This window comes from Schistocerca americana, chromosome X (assembly GCF_021461395.2).
Source record: "Schistocerca americana isolate TAMUIC-IGC-003095 chromosome X, iqSchAmer2.1, whole genome shotgun sequence".
Classification (NCBI taxonomy): Eukaryota; Metazoa; Arthropoda; class Insecta; order Orthoptera; family Acrididae; genus Schistocerca; species Schistocerca americana.
The window spans coordinates 899152558-899168453 of record NC_060130.1 but is presented as its reverse complement, the minus strand read 5'-3'; the positions used below and the strand labels follow the sequence as shown (position 1 = coordinate 899168453).

Below are 15896 nucleotides of genomic sequence, written 5' to 3'. Positions count from 1 at the left end.
CCTTGACTAGAAACGGCACTAGTGGCACTCAAATAGATGAAAGCATGGATATGGCACACATCGGTCAGCTACAAGTGAAACTGAAGAAGAGGTTAAAACTCCAGTTGGTTCATGTCATGAAAATTTAACTGGAAAATTGAATATGCATTGAGTTATAGCATAGTTTCCTCCTTGAACAAGATGACAATGCAAAAAATTCATACAACCATCAGCACACGAGACAAGAATTGGGTGTATGTCTACAACAGTAAGACCAAAGTCCAGTCACCATATGGATGACAAATGATCATTATCCCCCCACCCCGTTATCAAGGAAATTGTGAATTTTTGCTTTCAGTTCAAACACTTAACTACCATTACTATAGAAATATTTTGAAAAGTTTTCTGAGAAACATTGCAAAGGGAATCAGTCATGGCGAGAAAACACATAGGTCCTTCACAATGACAGTGTGGCTGTCCACATGATTGTCAATTAGAAAGCAGGTGAGTTTACTCATTCAGTAACCTTACCCACAGTGGACACTGCACATAAGCTTTTGTTCTAAAAAATAGTCATAGCTGAAAGGACTCTGTTTTAGATGCACACACTTACTAGCATCTAATGACATTTTGATGCCATCGAAAACGATGTCATGGGCACTAATGGGCATTTCAAAAGATTTTCAGGGCTGCATGGTCACTGTTGAGATATGTGTATAAATGTTACTTTTTTAAAACAGACCTCAGGTGCCTAACTCTGTTCCCCCAGTAACTGACTAAACTGATGTTCAGATAGAAGTATCACTTAGTTGTGATATAGGATAAGCCTCTTCATCCATCTAGTGTCTCAACAAGATTATTTTGCTAGATAAAATTTCAAAACAGGTAACTACAGAAACAATTTAAGTTGTGTTATAAAATATCTGATATATAATTATTAGACATTATATTTCATAGGTCAGGCTGTTCCAACACTGCCACATGGCGCAAGGGCATTGCTGCCCACCCCTCATCGCACTTGCGGGCAGGCACAGGTAACGTAAGCACATTGCCAGACAGCCCTATGCATGTCTTATGTGCACATGCGAACCGATTGACCACCACTGCCTTTGTTCACTAGTTCTCTTGGCCAGTGGAGTGCAACTGTGTGTGCAGCAAGACTGCCTGTGTGTTAGCCATATGCCCACCCCTTCCCACCTGTGCCAGTGTCTGTCCAGCTGTCCCCAAGTGGGCAGCACACAAGTTGAAACAGCCTGTCATAGCCTTCTGTGACCTAACAATAGTATACAAAATAACAGACTCAATGGCTACAAATATAGCAATCTACATCTGACAAGAATTACCTGGAGCTAAAGAGGAATCAGTCTTCAAATTCTTCAGCTCTCCCAGTACCATCCTGATCTGAAGTTATTAAGTAGTAAAGGAAGGGAATGTGCAAGTAGAAGTTACAAGGGAAGTGTTTTGAGGGGCAGAAACCATTGAAGCCAGGTTGTTTTAAGCAGATTTATTATTGTTTACAATGTAACAGATATCTTACATATTTACAAAAGGAACCAGTTTCTTCTAACATCTGGACCTGCAACAAATTAAAATGAATTTGTTACATGACATAAAATAATTAATCAACTTTGAATGATATATTAGTTGGTAGAGAAGTACAATCTGGTAGAAATTTCCAGGTAAATACAATGTCTTATTTCAGGAGGAAGGAAGCTGGATGTCCCCAAATGTCACAACTCTTGTAAGGTACAGGAAACACACAGGTGCACCCAGTACGAAGTTTCACTCTGCAGCAGAGTGAGCACTGATATCAAACTTCCTGCCAGATTAAAAGTGTGTGTCGGACAGGTTTTCAAACCCAGGACCTTTGCTTTTCGCAGACAAGTGCTCTGCCAATGGAACTACCTGAGCACACCTCACAGTTATGTATTACTTTTCTTACAAGAAAAACCTGTATGTTTATGACACAATAATAATAATAATAATAAAAGAAAAGATTTTTTGAGGAATAAATATGTCAGAATAAGGCAATTATATGACACAAAGTAATAAAAAATTTGAGTACAGGAATTTATTTCACAACTCATGAAAACTTTTAAACCTGAAGGTTGATTTTAACACCACACTACTTGGCCAGGTACAGTCCTGTTGGAGGTATTATGCCTTGCCTTTCCAATTTTTGAACTGACTTACCCAGCCAGTTATGGGAGCAGGTTACAGTTGGACTCACAGCCACAGTGCAACTTGACATTTTTCACATTAGCAAACCATTGCCAGAGGTGAAAAGAGCAATAACCTCCTCCTATTGAAATGGTTAACTCTTTCAACTGTTCCACAACAGACAAGCACTATGGCTACCTAATATCGACAAGAAGAATTCTGTGTAGTAGCTTAAAACAAACTACTGCCTCCATGTCAGGATATGCTACAGCAGCTTGTACGCATGTCAGTTGGCACAAACGCTACAGCCTGAACTACCAATATTGGCCCACTTACCATCCAAACAACAAGACACCTTATGCTGCAATGACTTCACTACTCGTGTTGTATACATGTACAGGGCTGACTTCTCATGGCACGGCCACAGTAGACAACACTGCCACAAACTACATAGCAAGTGGAAAATAAAATCGATGCTAAGCTAATGGGTGAAAACGCGGCAGAAGCTCTGTTATGACTACAAGTAATGCCAACTGAGGTCAGTACCAATTAGCAAAAGCAAAATCGTCATCCACAACAATAAACAATTAAACATGAGCTCAAAAACATAGTCTAGAAAGCAAAATAACAGTTATATTTACTGAAGCAGCATATGGAAGATTCAATAAGGGAATATTAACTGTTGGTCCAGCCACTGGGTTGCATATTTATTTCCTGTAGCAAACCAACAGTCATCCCCACGTGACAGGTTTGCTGTGGCCCCTGAAGTCATGACAGCAAAATGTGTAACTATCTGCTTCACAGATATATCATCACCACCATTCTGGATCAGTCTGCATATCGTTGGAGTGGTGGGATATTAAAAAGTCAGTATTCAGCTAAGGAATAAAAGATTTTTTTCTCTTGGAGTAAAAGTAATGGAGATATATAGGGGAAGTTAGAGGAAAAGGAAAAAAGTAAGAGGTCAAACAACAACATGTCAAAGGAAATCTGCCAGTAACCTATTTTCTGTTAGTTTTTTTTATAATGCACATCAAGATTTCTCTCTGTCAAGTAAGTATGAAGTTAGTGGTGACTGTTGTTGTTGTTGTTGTTGTTGTTGGTGGTGGTGGTGGTGTCATCATCGTCATCAAATTACAGTCTATTCTGGAAACTGAATTTCGTAATTCAATTATCTGTACGATTTTACTGTTTAGAATTAAAAACTTTAAATTCATTTTGAATGATATCAAAATATATTTGACTTCAGATTAAATATTTCCTTTTAAATATATTCCAATATACTCACCCTTCCTTACAGGTAGTGTTGCTTCCTCACTAGATGTGGTGACGTGACTCCTTCTGCACCTATAATTAGGTAGGATTTAAAAAAATGTCGAAATAGCATACTATCTGCAAATACTATAATACAGTCAATTAGATAAGGCAACAGTATCAGTAAACAATAAGGCACTGATCAAATGTAATCCACTGGGTACTTAATACAACACGTTTGTATTGAGGATTTCCTAAAAAAGTGGGGGATAAATCCTTCAAAATAACAACAACAATCAAGTTCTTCCAGACAGAGTATGAACAGGAAGATATTAGAAAGACAACAGATATGTAATTACAACTGACTTATAGACAACGATAACACATGTCTCGGATTTCATATGCATTCGTTAAGCTCCACTCAGTCAGCCAACCCCTTCTCCTCCTCTTCCTCCAAAAAAGTGGAAACTCTCAGAGATAGACAACTGAATTGTACTCTGAATAGGGTGTGGAGCAAATGGCTGATCACGGTTACAATTTTATAAGAACATGCACAGTAAAAACGTATCAACAAAGAAAAGAGTTAGTTAATGAAGCTACAGTAACAATAGTCAGAGGAGACGAGGAATTTGATCCATTCCATATTCAATTGCCTTAAGTATTGCATATACTTTGGCATCATAATTTGGTGGTTGTTTAGGAAGACTGAATCTGGAGACATGGTCAGGAGAAACAACAAAGCAGGCAAGGGTATCTCAACAGCTTAGACCACAATAAAATCATTAAGTACCTTTAGCCCTCGAGCAGGCATACTTCTGTATGGAATACCCCAACTTTATTTTCTAAGCATGGTAGCATTATTCAACAAAGTATGTGATTATTATGTCTGTTATTCACTTCTGTAATCTTGTATGTTGAATAGAGCAAGTGTCATTCTATTCAGCACATTTCATTACACGTTTACTATGTTACTGCGAAAAGTGGTCGGTCATTGCTGGAGCATATCATTTCCCACACAGCTGGTCACATAAGAAGTTTAACATTACAGCATAGTTCTGCTACTACAAGTGTTATTTGGTGTGCTTAGTGATTTCATTTGACATTTGTGATCATAGTGTAACCACACATGTACTGTAGTCATTTAGGATGACTTCTGAAGAAACACTGAAAATATTGGATGAATTTTCTACAGAAAAAGACGCCACAAAGAGTTGGCAACCTGATAAAAGGAAAGAAAGAGCAGAGGAAGATCAACATAACACTGATTCAAAACTAGACTGTGTTACCAGTAAAAATAATGCAAAAGCTAATCAGGATTGTAATGATTATTTTTTTGGTACAGATAATGTACATAAATATCACAAAATGATTTTTCAAAAGAGGTGGGGGGCCTGGAGGAAGCAAGATTTCAAACAAAAGTATCAAGGACCTGCAAACTACTCTAACACATTCTGCTACAAACATCATTGGTGATATTTCTGTGTATCATACAATAACACATCAAGGGATCAACAACAATGGCATCGTCTGATTTTTGCAAGGCAGGGATTCCACAGAAAAACTGAGAATTGAAATTACGGCTGCTATAACCCTGTACATAATACCTGGATACACGCCACAGCACCAGGCCACCAACATGCTACAGTTCAAATACTGGACCAGCTACCAGAGGCTGCCTCCAGTGGTCCACATGACTTGTGCACACAGCACGGCATCCACTGCACCATTTACTGCAGCCCTCCTCTATATAAGCACAGGGCAGCAGGCACTCACTCTCATATTGCATTCATACCTATTGTCAGCAACTGCCTGTATTGTTTCTATGTTTTCAACTGTTGTTTGCTTATATGTGGAAGAAGATGAACTTTGGTTCATTGTGGCTGGACTCTTGTTTGTGTCTTACAGTATGATACAAGTGGCAATGTGTTGGTGTTCACTTCTGCATGTTCAGCCTATTTGGTTGCTCCTTTGGTTCTTCTGTCCATGTAGGGATGCTCCAATCACTCCTCAAGTAGCAGAAGGCTCTTACAGTTGCTATCATGAGCTTGTGAGACACACTGACTATGCAAGCTTTCATGCTGTCAGCGTACTTGCCATCCTTTCTCCCCTTTACAATGACAAGGCTGAAGACTGGGAGGCTTATGAGAAGCAGCTTCAGCAACACTTGCTCGCTTTTGATGTCACTGATGCAAATATGTGTAAGGCTTTGTTCCTTTCTTGTATTTCTCCTCAGATCTCCTGGTTGTTGGGCCAATTATCCCACTCCACGAACCTGTGTCACTTTCATTCGATGAAATTTTTAATTGTCAAATTATCACAGTAACCTCAGGCATGCCAGTTTAGTGTGTGGAGTTCTAGCATTGTCATAAACAGCCTAACCTACTGGGCTCAGGTGGCTGAACTCCATGGCTTCAGTTGCAATGTCAGTTTGTTACCAATGCTCATCATGATTCCTATGCTGATTCTGTCTTCTGTGACACCATCATCTGGTCGGCTTCTGATAAGGAGGTGTGTTAATGTGCACTACAGTATGACAATCCATCTTCCTGAAGTGTTAAATATTGTTCAATGTTTCGAGGTATCTCGTACTGCTAGTGATCAGACTGAGACTTGGTGTGACATTGCCACAGTGGCTTCTGTTCCTTGTTGTGTGGCATGAGTCAGTTCTTGGGGGAGGACGATGAGGCAGCTGTACAAATGGGGCACTGGACAGCAACATGCCAAACAGCAGCAGCAGCAGCAGCAGCAGCAGCAGCAGCAGCAGCAATGGCAGCACTCCACGCTTCCATCTTGCCCATAATATTTCATGTAACATGACAGGAATGTGTGCCCTAAGTGCTAGGCAACTTGCAGCAACTGTAGGAAAACAGACTGCACGTGTCATTCCCAGCCTCCTCCAGCGGACATGGATATAGATGGTAACTGGGCATTGGTTATTGAAGTGTGAGTGGTGGACAAAGTGCTCAGACTACAAGTGGACATGGATGCAGCTGACAAATTACTGGTGACCTCTGGTGTTGTCCTTGGTTACTTGACATTTGGTGAGTTACAACAAGCAGCATATTCCAATTTTAGGGCAATTTATGGCTTGTTTCTTGACTTTTTGGTACTTGATGATGCTGACACCACAAATTTATTCGATCTGGATGCTTTCAATGCTTTTGGTTTTTCCATTTCAGATATGACGCACTTCATTTCTGACCAGGTACTTACCAGCAGTTAGATTCTCTGTATTCTGAATCCTTGTCTCTTTTCTTGGCTGGGTTAGGTTGTGCCACAAATTTTTGTGGCCTACATTACCCTGAAACCGTGTGTGCTCTATTCCAGTGGCTTTACACGAGGAAGTGAAACCAGAATTGGACTCAGATGGGCTGACATTGCTGGGTGTTACACAGCCTATGCCCTATTACATTCAGTGAGTGGTCGACCTCTCTCGTTACTGTTACAAAACCGACTGGTCAGATTCACCTTTGTGGTGAATTTAAAAGTTTCAGTTAATGCTCAATCTATCACTGATACATACCATTTGTCCCATGTGGACAAGTTATTAGCTAAACTCACCAGGGGCCAGTTTTTCTCCAAAACTGATTTATCTGAAGCCTATTTACAGGTTCCAATGGAGGAGGATTCTAAACGGCTCCTTGTGATTAACACGCCGTTCGGGCTGTACCATGATCAGTGTCTCCTGTACAGTGCGGCTAATGCCATTGTGATTTTTCAGCAATTTTTGGAACAACTGGCAATGTACATTCCAGGATGCATGAACTAACTCGACTTCGTTGTGGCAAGGGCATCCATTTAACTTGTGCACCTTCTTCACAGTCTTTCTTACTGCAGGGTTGAAACGCAACTTGGCAAAGTCACACTTCTTCGGCCATCCACTGCGTATTTGGGGTGTGAGGTTCCTCAGAATGGTGTTAAGCCTTTACGTCATCAAGCTGTCATGGTCACAGTTCTGCCTCGTCCTACGAATGTCAAAGTACTTCAAGCATTTTTAGGTGAAATTGCTTACGATCCCAAATTTACTCCGAACACTGCTGTGTTGGCCAATCACCTCCTAGAGTTGCTCCACAAGAACTTAAGTAGCCATACTTTATAGACTTATATGGGCTACACACAAATATCAAGGTTAAAATTGTCTCCTAGCTCTGGGTTACAAGTACATAATGTATTTACACATAAAATGTACACTTTCATGTCTGGAAACGTCACAGTTAATAAAATGTTCCAGGCTAGTATGCCATGGTTGAATTTATTTCACCTTAAAACTCAACATTTCAGCCACATCTATGGAGGACATTTTCAAGGGGGATCGTAAAATCTTTGAATATCTGATTCACACTCTGGCTCACTACTGATTCAGCAAAATTCCACTTCTGCGTGCTTCCATGCAGTGGCTTAACATCACATTTTGAATGGGCGAGCGCTGTTGGCCGGTCATCTGCCATTGTCCACTGTTGCTGTCACCCCATGGTGAAAGGCTGGTACACATCATCGTCAGCACTGGACTCCAAATGTCATTCAATTTCATGTCCCTCTCCTTCCTATCGAAATTCCGTGTAGTTGTGGGGAGGTGTATGTGGGTACCACAGAAAGAATTGTCAAAAAATGACTAGAAGAGCACAAAGGCAATTGCAGAAGAGGGGAGACTGACAGATCAGCTGTTGTGGAACATGCTTTGCAGCCAGGAGACCACCACATTCATTTTGATAAGCCTCAAGTACTGGCAGCTACAAGTGGATATCATGAAAAGTTATACAGAGAGGCCACAGAGATTGTAAAACACCCCGTTAAGTTCACTAGGAAGGAGGAGGGTGTGAAATTGAATGATGCTGATGTGTACAAGTCTCCCACCATGGGGTGATAGCAACAGCAAACAACAGAAGTCCACAGCGGCCAATTGCGCTCAAAAACATGTGAAGTCATGCCACTGCATGGAAACGGAATTTTGCTGAAGGCTGGTAGCGAGCCAGGGTGTGAATCTGACATTCAAAGAAGCTATGACCCCTTGAAAATGTCCTCCACAGATGGGGATGAAATGTTCGGTTTTAAGGTGAAATCCATTCAACAATGGCATAATAGCCCAGAACATTTTGTTAATTGTGATAATGTATTTACATTTCACAATCACACCTATGGGACATTATAAGAACTACATGCAAAGGCATTGTGAGAAGGGTTGCTCTGCTGTGAGTAAGAGAGGTGGACACTTACAGAACAATTGGCAACACTGCTTTACACCACACAAAATCACAAAGTACGAACTCTGCGATCTGATCAGCGATTTAGATCTTTCAAAGCGTAAAACCAAACTCTTGACCTCACAACTGAAATAGCAGAATCTCCGTGTGACTGTGTTGAGGGAGTGTCAGGAAAAGCTTGCGTGTCATTTCAGTACTGAAAACTACATTACATTCTGCAGTGACACAGACAGTTTGTAGGAAGACCTGAACATTACATACAAACTAGATAACTGGAGACACTTTATAGATGGCTCAAAAATAAGCCTGAATGCAATACTGTTACAATAGTAATGAAAGGCCATCCATCCCTGTTGCATATGCTGCCTTACCTAAAGAAAGTTATACCATGTTGAAATCCACTGTAAACTGAGCTACTTACAATAGGCATGCAAGGCTGGTAAATGGAAATTTCCAAGTTACTGTGATGCTGTTGAGTTTGCAAGGGGATTATGCTGGATACGGCTGCTATCTGTGTGAGTGGGACAGTTGTGCAAGAGAAAAACACAACAAACAGAGGGAATGGCCTAAACGAAAAGCTCTGGTGTGTGGGTCAAAAAATACTGCCAAAGAACCTCTAGTGAATCAACATAATTTCTCTCCCACCATTGCACATTAAGTTGGGACTACAACAGCATGTGTTAAAGCTGTGCACATAAATGAAGCAGCCTTTCAGTATCTTTGTAAGACATTTCTACGACTTAGTACAGGAAAGATCACAAAGAGGATATCCACAGATATGCCAGCTGCTGGGGGACATACACTTTGAGTCCACTCTAAACCCTGATCAACTGCATGCGTGGCAGTGTTTTCACAACATGATGACATTGTTCTTGGGAAACAGGAGAGCTGAAAGTTACAGGAACATTGTGGAGAAATTTATTTATCCTCATAGAGTCACTGGCTGCAAAATTACCCTGAAGATGCACTTCCTTCATTCCCACCTTGGTGTTCCCTGAGGACTGTGGTGCATTCAGTGATGAGCATGGCAAGCAATCCTGCCAGCACATTTCTTTCATGGAACAGTGGTATACAGGATGATGGATTACTGATACATTGGCTGACGCCAGCTGGACGTTACAGAGATGCTACAGACACCGTCCAAGAGAGGGAGAGAAAGAAATGGCATGAACAAACTACTTAAGTTCAATTACTGTATAAAGCCTATTGATTACGATATCAATATATATGAAACATAAAATCTCAACTTACTTGTAACCCTGAGCTAGGAGACAATTTTAAATATAGTATTTGTCTCCAACACATTGAAATCTACACTGAAGAGCCAAAGAAACTGGTACTACTGCTTAATATCATTCAGTGCCCCAGTGAGCACGCAGAAGTGCTGCAACACGATGTAGCATGGACTCTACTAATGTCTGAAGTAGTGCTGGAGGGAATTGACACCATGAATTCTGCACGGCTGTCCATAAATCTGTAATAGTAAGAGGAGATGGAGATCTCTTCTGAACAGCACGTTGCAAGGCATATCAGGTATGCTCAATAGTGTTCATGTATGGGGAGTTTGGTGGCCAGTGGAAGTATTTAAACTCAGAAGAGTGTTCCTGGAGCCACTCTGTAGCAACTCTGGATGTGTGGGGTGTCGCATTGTCCTACTGAAGTTGCGCAAGTTGGTCGGAATGCACAATAGACATGAATGGATGCAGGTGATCAGACAGGCTGCTTATGTACATGTCACTTATCAGAGTCGTATCTAGACATATCAAGGGTCCCATATCATTCCAACTGCACACACCCTATACCATTACAGAGCTTCCACCAACTTGAACAGTCCCCTGCTAACATGCAGGGTCCATGGATTCAAGAGGTTGTCTCCATACCCGTACACGTCCATCCGCTCGATACAATTTGAAATGAGGCTCGTCTGAGGAGGCAACATGTTTCCAGACATCAACAGTCCAGTGTTGGTGTTGACAGGCCCAGGCAAGGCATAAAGCTTTTTGTTGTGCACGAGTGGTCTTTCAGCTCTGAAAGCCCATGTTGACGATGTTTTGTTGAATGGTTTGCACCCTGACAATTTTTGATGGCCCAGCATTGAAATTTGCAGCAATTTGCGGAAGGGTTGCACTTCTCTCACACTGAACGATTCTCTTCAGTCATCATTGGTGCCATTCTTGCAGGATCTTTCTCCATCCTCAGCGATGTCGGAGATTTGATGTTTTATGGGATTCCTCGTATTCACGGTACATTCATGGAAAGGTTGTTCGGGAAAATCCCCTCTTTATCGCTACTTTGGAGATGCTGTGCTCCATCACATATGTGCTGATGATAACATCACGTTCAAACTCACTTAAGGGGAGCTGGAGGTGCCTATGCTGCCCATGTTAAAATCATTAAGTTTGAGGAACATTTATGAATAAACTACCAAATAGAAAAATTTAAATTTTTTTTACATATAGAGTGGTTTAGTATTGCAGTTATGACAGAGGGATTTTGGAGTATCTTTTCTAGTTTCCTTCCAATTATTTTTTTTATTAATGACCCAATTTTTTTTTTTACAAATAATTGCTTTATAATTAAACTGAAATGAAACTACTGAACATATTGCCAAATGGCTGTGTTACAATGTAAGTTTGACCACTAGGAGTGCTGTATAAAAATTTCATCTCTCTAGCTTGAGTGGATTTTGAGAAAATGTTCCTTATATTCGAAAAATTCTAATTTACGGGAAATGGCTATCAAAGTTTCTCAATACATTCCTGCACTATAGGATGGATTATCAGGGTCTTCTTCTTCATCCTCCAAAAGCTTCCTCTTCTGTCTTCTTTTCTGGCCTGTTGTTCCATCATACTTCATATGCCTTTCTCTTCTTTCTGCTCCTCTTATCCTTTCTCCGTCAATATTTCTTAGTGCTCGTACAGTGTTCATCCCAGCTGTAAATCCTAATGCCTTCAGAACTTCACACTTCACACTGTTCCCTTGGTTGTAGGTTGCTATTGCATCATAAATGCCAAAGTGCAGTTTACGCTCTCATTAGGATTCTGTGTCTTTCCGTGTAGACATTTGTGTAACAATTCTGGCTGTGCTAAGTCATGAAAAATTGGTTTTATTGCATTTATCACAGCTGCTGGCAAACCATGTTTGTGATCATAGTCCATTTTTGCATTATATTTGCACCAGGAATCTTTTGGGCACAGGCTGTGTTGAGGGTATTCATTGGAAGAGGCAGTATGAAGGAACAATGCTCACACTGCTTTTCGCATGTCACTAACATTACTAGTATTTTGCCTTATAGCATACCCATAATATCTCTGTAGACGTTCAATCACCTCATCAGTAAGCCTGCCTCTCCCTCCTATTGTCTTTCCATCACCGAGCTTACTTGAACCCAAAGTCTGTTTGAGCCTTCGAAGCCGTGCACCCATACGCTTTCGCACATGCCCAACGCATTCCAACTTTTCAACTACAAATTCATTTCCATATGGTTTCAGTTCCTCAAACCTTTGGAGTCACCATCCCCAAGGTAGTATTTGTACCTAACGTTGTATCTGGGAACTGAACGTTCAAAAATTTGTTTCACTTCATCCACTTCCATTGCTCCACTTGATCCACTAAATTTTGCCTCACAGGTTCCACTGTGCTCTCCTTTGATTTTATTTTTGCACCTACAATGTTTTGATAATATTGCAACATCTATCACTTTTGCACTATCACCACAAGTAGCAGTTACAACCCCATTCAGGGATTTATGACCCCTCTTTTGCCAGGAACCATCTAATGCCACTACCAAATCCCTAGAACCACCGTTCATTTCTACAGATTCCTCTACTGCTTCCTTCATGGTTTTCAAAGCCATATCTTCAACAGAGGATCCTACCAGTTCACAATAGTACCCAAATTTGCTTGGAGGTGATGGCAAGTTCATAATACCACAAAACAGTTTACCAGCAGCAGACCCTTTTCCAATGGATCGAAGACCATACACAAGTCAAACATTCACATCAAACACTCTAGATCGTCCATTTTCACCAAAGAGACTGGCATGTGAATTGTAGAAAGTCACTTGATACTTGCAACATGCACAGATTATCTTCATCTCACAAGCTAAACCAAAGTGCTTTGTTATCTCTAGTCCCACTCCTACACTTGAACACATTTTGCACAGAACACTTTCTATCAGCACAGAAGATAATAATCCAATATTCAGTACTTCATTAATATCATCACTGTCACTAACATATTCATGAAATCTGTCACTTCCACCAGTCAGCTTCTTGCTAGAAGATGTCACAGGGCTATGGCCGGCCATGTGTTGCTTAGCAGAAGAATGCACTGTTTCAGTAATTGTAGTATTGCAACTTGGTATTAGGGTTAATTTTCTTTTCCCTACGTTCTTCCTCTTCTTGTATACACGGTTACTAAAACGTGGCATCGTAACCAGAACAACGCTTTACACAAAAAGTATAATACTACCAACGACAGGCGCAACACTGAACTAATTCGAAACGGTAAACAGCAAAGAGACGATGTTCCACACTCTTAGCACTTCATTTGTCACAGAAAACAATGTAGCCAACCCTTGCACACTCGCTGTATGTGTAACATAAGGTGCTGTATGCGTAACAGGCCGAGAAAATCCCAAGCAGTTCGCCAGGAAGACACGAGAGGGTGTTAGATGCATTCAGCGGCTGCCCATTTCCTCTGCAGGCGTGGGGGAAAATGGTAATAACTCCACTTCTAGGGCGAGTAGAACAATAATTCAAAGTTTACATTAAAGAGGAATGTTCCAATTAATTTTCGGTAGGGGGGGGGGGGGGAAGTAATTTTTTTGGATTTGACCACCTCCGGCTCCCCTTAAATCTTGATAACCTGCCACTGTAGGGAGCAGTAACTGATCTAACAACTGCAACAGACACTTGTTGTCTTATACAGGCATTGCCAATTGCAGCACCATATTCTTCCTGTTTACATATCTCTGTATTTGAATACACATGCCTATACCAGTTGCTTTGGTGCTTCAGTGTATAGACACTGTCTACTCTGGTTTCTGCAAAAAAAATTCACTGTGGACCAGTGATACTTGAAAACAATGAGACAATTCACTAAAACTGTATACTACATTCATCTTTTTATTGAAATAAAACACAGAATAGTTGGTAAATTAGCCTTTATCCTCTTGTCTAAATCTAAAACAAAATACACAACAAGCAACGTCACGTACTTCTTCCCACTTACCTATGACATTATCTCAGAAGAGTGGGGGTGGTACATTTAGCCACAGGATATTCAGTACAATCTCTGTTAACTGCCACAACTGCTAATTTGTTTTCTTGCATTCCCAGTTACACAGATACTCATAGAATGACACTTTATTCCCGAGCGTTTGCACATGGAGAGGGGTGTCCTGGACATTTTGGACCTGCTTATTGCAGGGTACATGCACAGCATAGAGCGGAGGGCACTCAGGGACACTGAGCCGATCAGGTATTTCACAGCACAAACACATCTCCTTTGCTTCAGTAACTCCATACCATCAATGAGATGAATCTTGAGGAAATGCTCTGGGGAAACCACTTAGCAGACCTGCTTGGGTCCCACATACAAATATAAGTGCAAAACTGCAGTGTTCATTAAAATGTCATGAAAGACCAAGTTAAAATGGTCCTCGAGTACCAACTCTATTGTACCTCAATAAATTTATAATTCTGAGCTTCTTCAAAAACTTTGGTTGTGGCTGATCCCAACCCTATGTTAGCATACTTGTCCACAAGTAAGGATCAATGCACTGGACTCCTTATCATGGATCTCATACTGTTTATGACAATGGCAAAGAGGGTAGTACAAAATACTGTGAGGTGATCTACCTCTTACGCATGCACATCACACGACTACACGAATTCAGTATAAAACAAATCTGCTGTCGCAAAAAGATGTGACCTGGGTATTCAGGAGTCTCTTCTGTTAAAATTTGTTGGGTATGTCTGTAACATTCTCGTATTGATGAAAGAAAACCATGACAAATTACACAACTCTTATTTAAACCCATTCCATATTTGTTTCTATTAAAATGTTTGGCAAAAATTGCAGACTGTTTTCAACAAAGAGTCAGATAAGAGTTTTGTACACTGTCTTCATGACGGAATTATATTTTCAAACAATTTTCAGCAAATCATACTACAGACGGCAATAGGCATTGCTGCCTGTAGTGGCATAAGATGGCATAATCATACATGTCAAGACCGCAATTACTAGCAGGATTTGTTGAAAATTGTTAGAAAATATAACTCAGTGATGAAGACAGTTACAATTTCTGATGCATTACAGGATTTTAATGGGTTACACTCTTACTTGCATGACAGAAAGGATGCTCAATCATCCAAATTCTGAGGACATTCAAATTTCCTTGGTCATAATATTTAATGTATACTGTAAATGATTCACCATTGATCTTGAACAGTGTAATAGTTGATTACCAGTGCTTCATGACAATGATCAGTGGTGGCTACAGTGAATTTTCCAATGAAAGCAGCAAGGTACAAAACCTAATGTAACAGAACTAAATGCAGGCTCACTTAAACTGGGAGTTTCACTAACATCAAAGGGATAATGGAGCAGAACACTCACCACAATACCTAATAACAGCACAGAAGGCAACACTTCACCAAAGTTCGAGAATTCACTCACTGGCAAAAGAGGCCTGGAAAAAACTGGTTTCATCAGAAGAGTTATGCTAGAAGCTGCTTCAAACTAATCATGTGTGTCCAGTATGGTACACACTACAGAGAGTCATGGATTCTGCTTCACAAAAGGACAATGTTGGGTCTGTAAATATTTGGGCATACAGCAAGGACTACATACACTGCTCATCTTACAGTGACTGGTTGATGGTGACCATTATACATTATAGTGCGATTAATATTACTTTGTAAGTATGAGATGGCAGAGAGAGAGAGAGAGATAGAGAGAGAGAGAGAGATAGATAGAGAGAGATAGATAGAGAGAGAGAGAGAGAGAGAGAGAGAGAGAGAGAGAGAGAGGAGGGAGGAGGGAGGGAGGAGGGAGGGAGGAGGGAGGAGGGAGGGAGGGAGGGAGGGAGGAGGGAGGAGGGAGGGAGGGAGGGAGGGAGGGAGGAGGGAGGAGGGAGGGAGGGAAGGAGGGAGGGAGGGAAGGAGGGAAGGAGGGAGGGAGGGAGGGAAGGAGGGAGGGAGGGAGGGAGGAAGAGGGAGCGGGAGCAGGAGAGGGAGCGGGAGTGGGAGAGCGAGAGCTGGTGCATAACATGCCACATGCTCATGCAATCTGATG

The 15896-nt window shown here is 41.0% G+C and overlaps 1 protein-coding gene across 1 annotated transcript in view; it reads right to left on the bottom strand.

Annotated features, from left to right (window-relative positions):
* Positions 1–1468: 1468 nt before the first annotated feature.
* The window catches only part of LOC124555620, a 121357-nt gene continuing 106929 nt past the window's right edge, over positions 1469–15896 (bottom strand). The window contains exons 12-13 of the mRNA XM_047129589.1: positions 3428–3486; positions 1469–1555 (exon numbers count right to left, since the gene is read on the bottom strand). Coding sequence (XP_046985545.1) covers positions 3434–3486 — 53 coding nt within the window. The 3' untranslated portion in view covers positions 1469–1555; positions 3428–3433. The remainder of the gene's footprint in view (positions 1556–3427; positions 3487–15896) is intronic.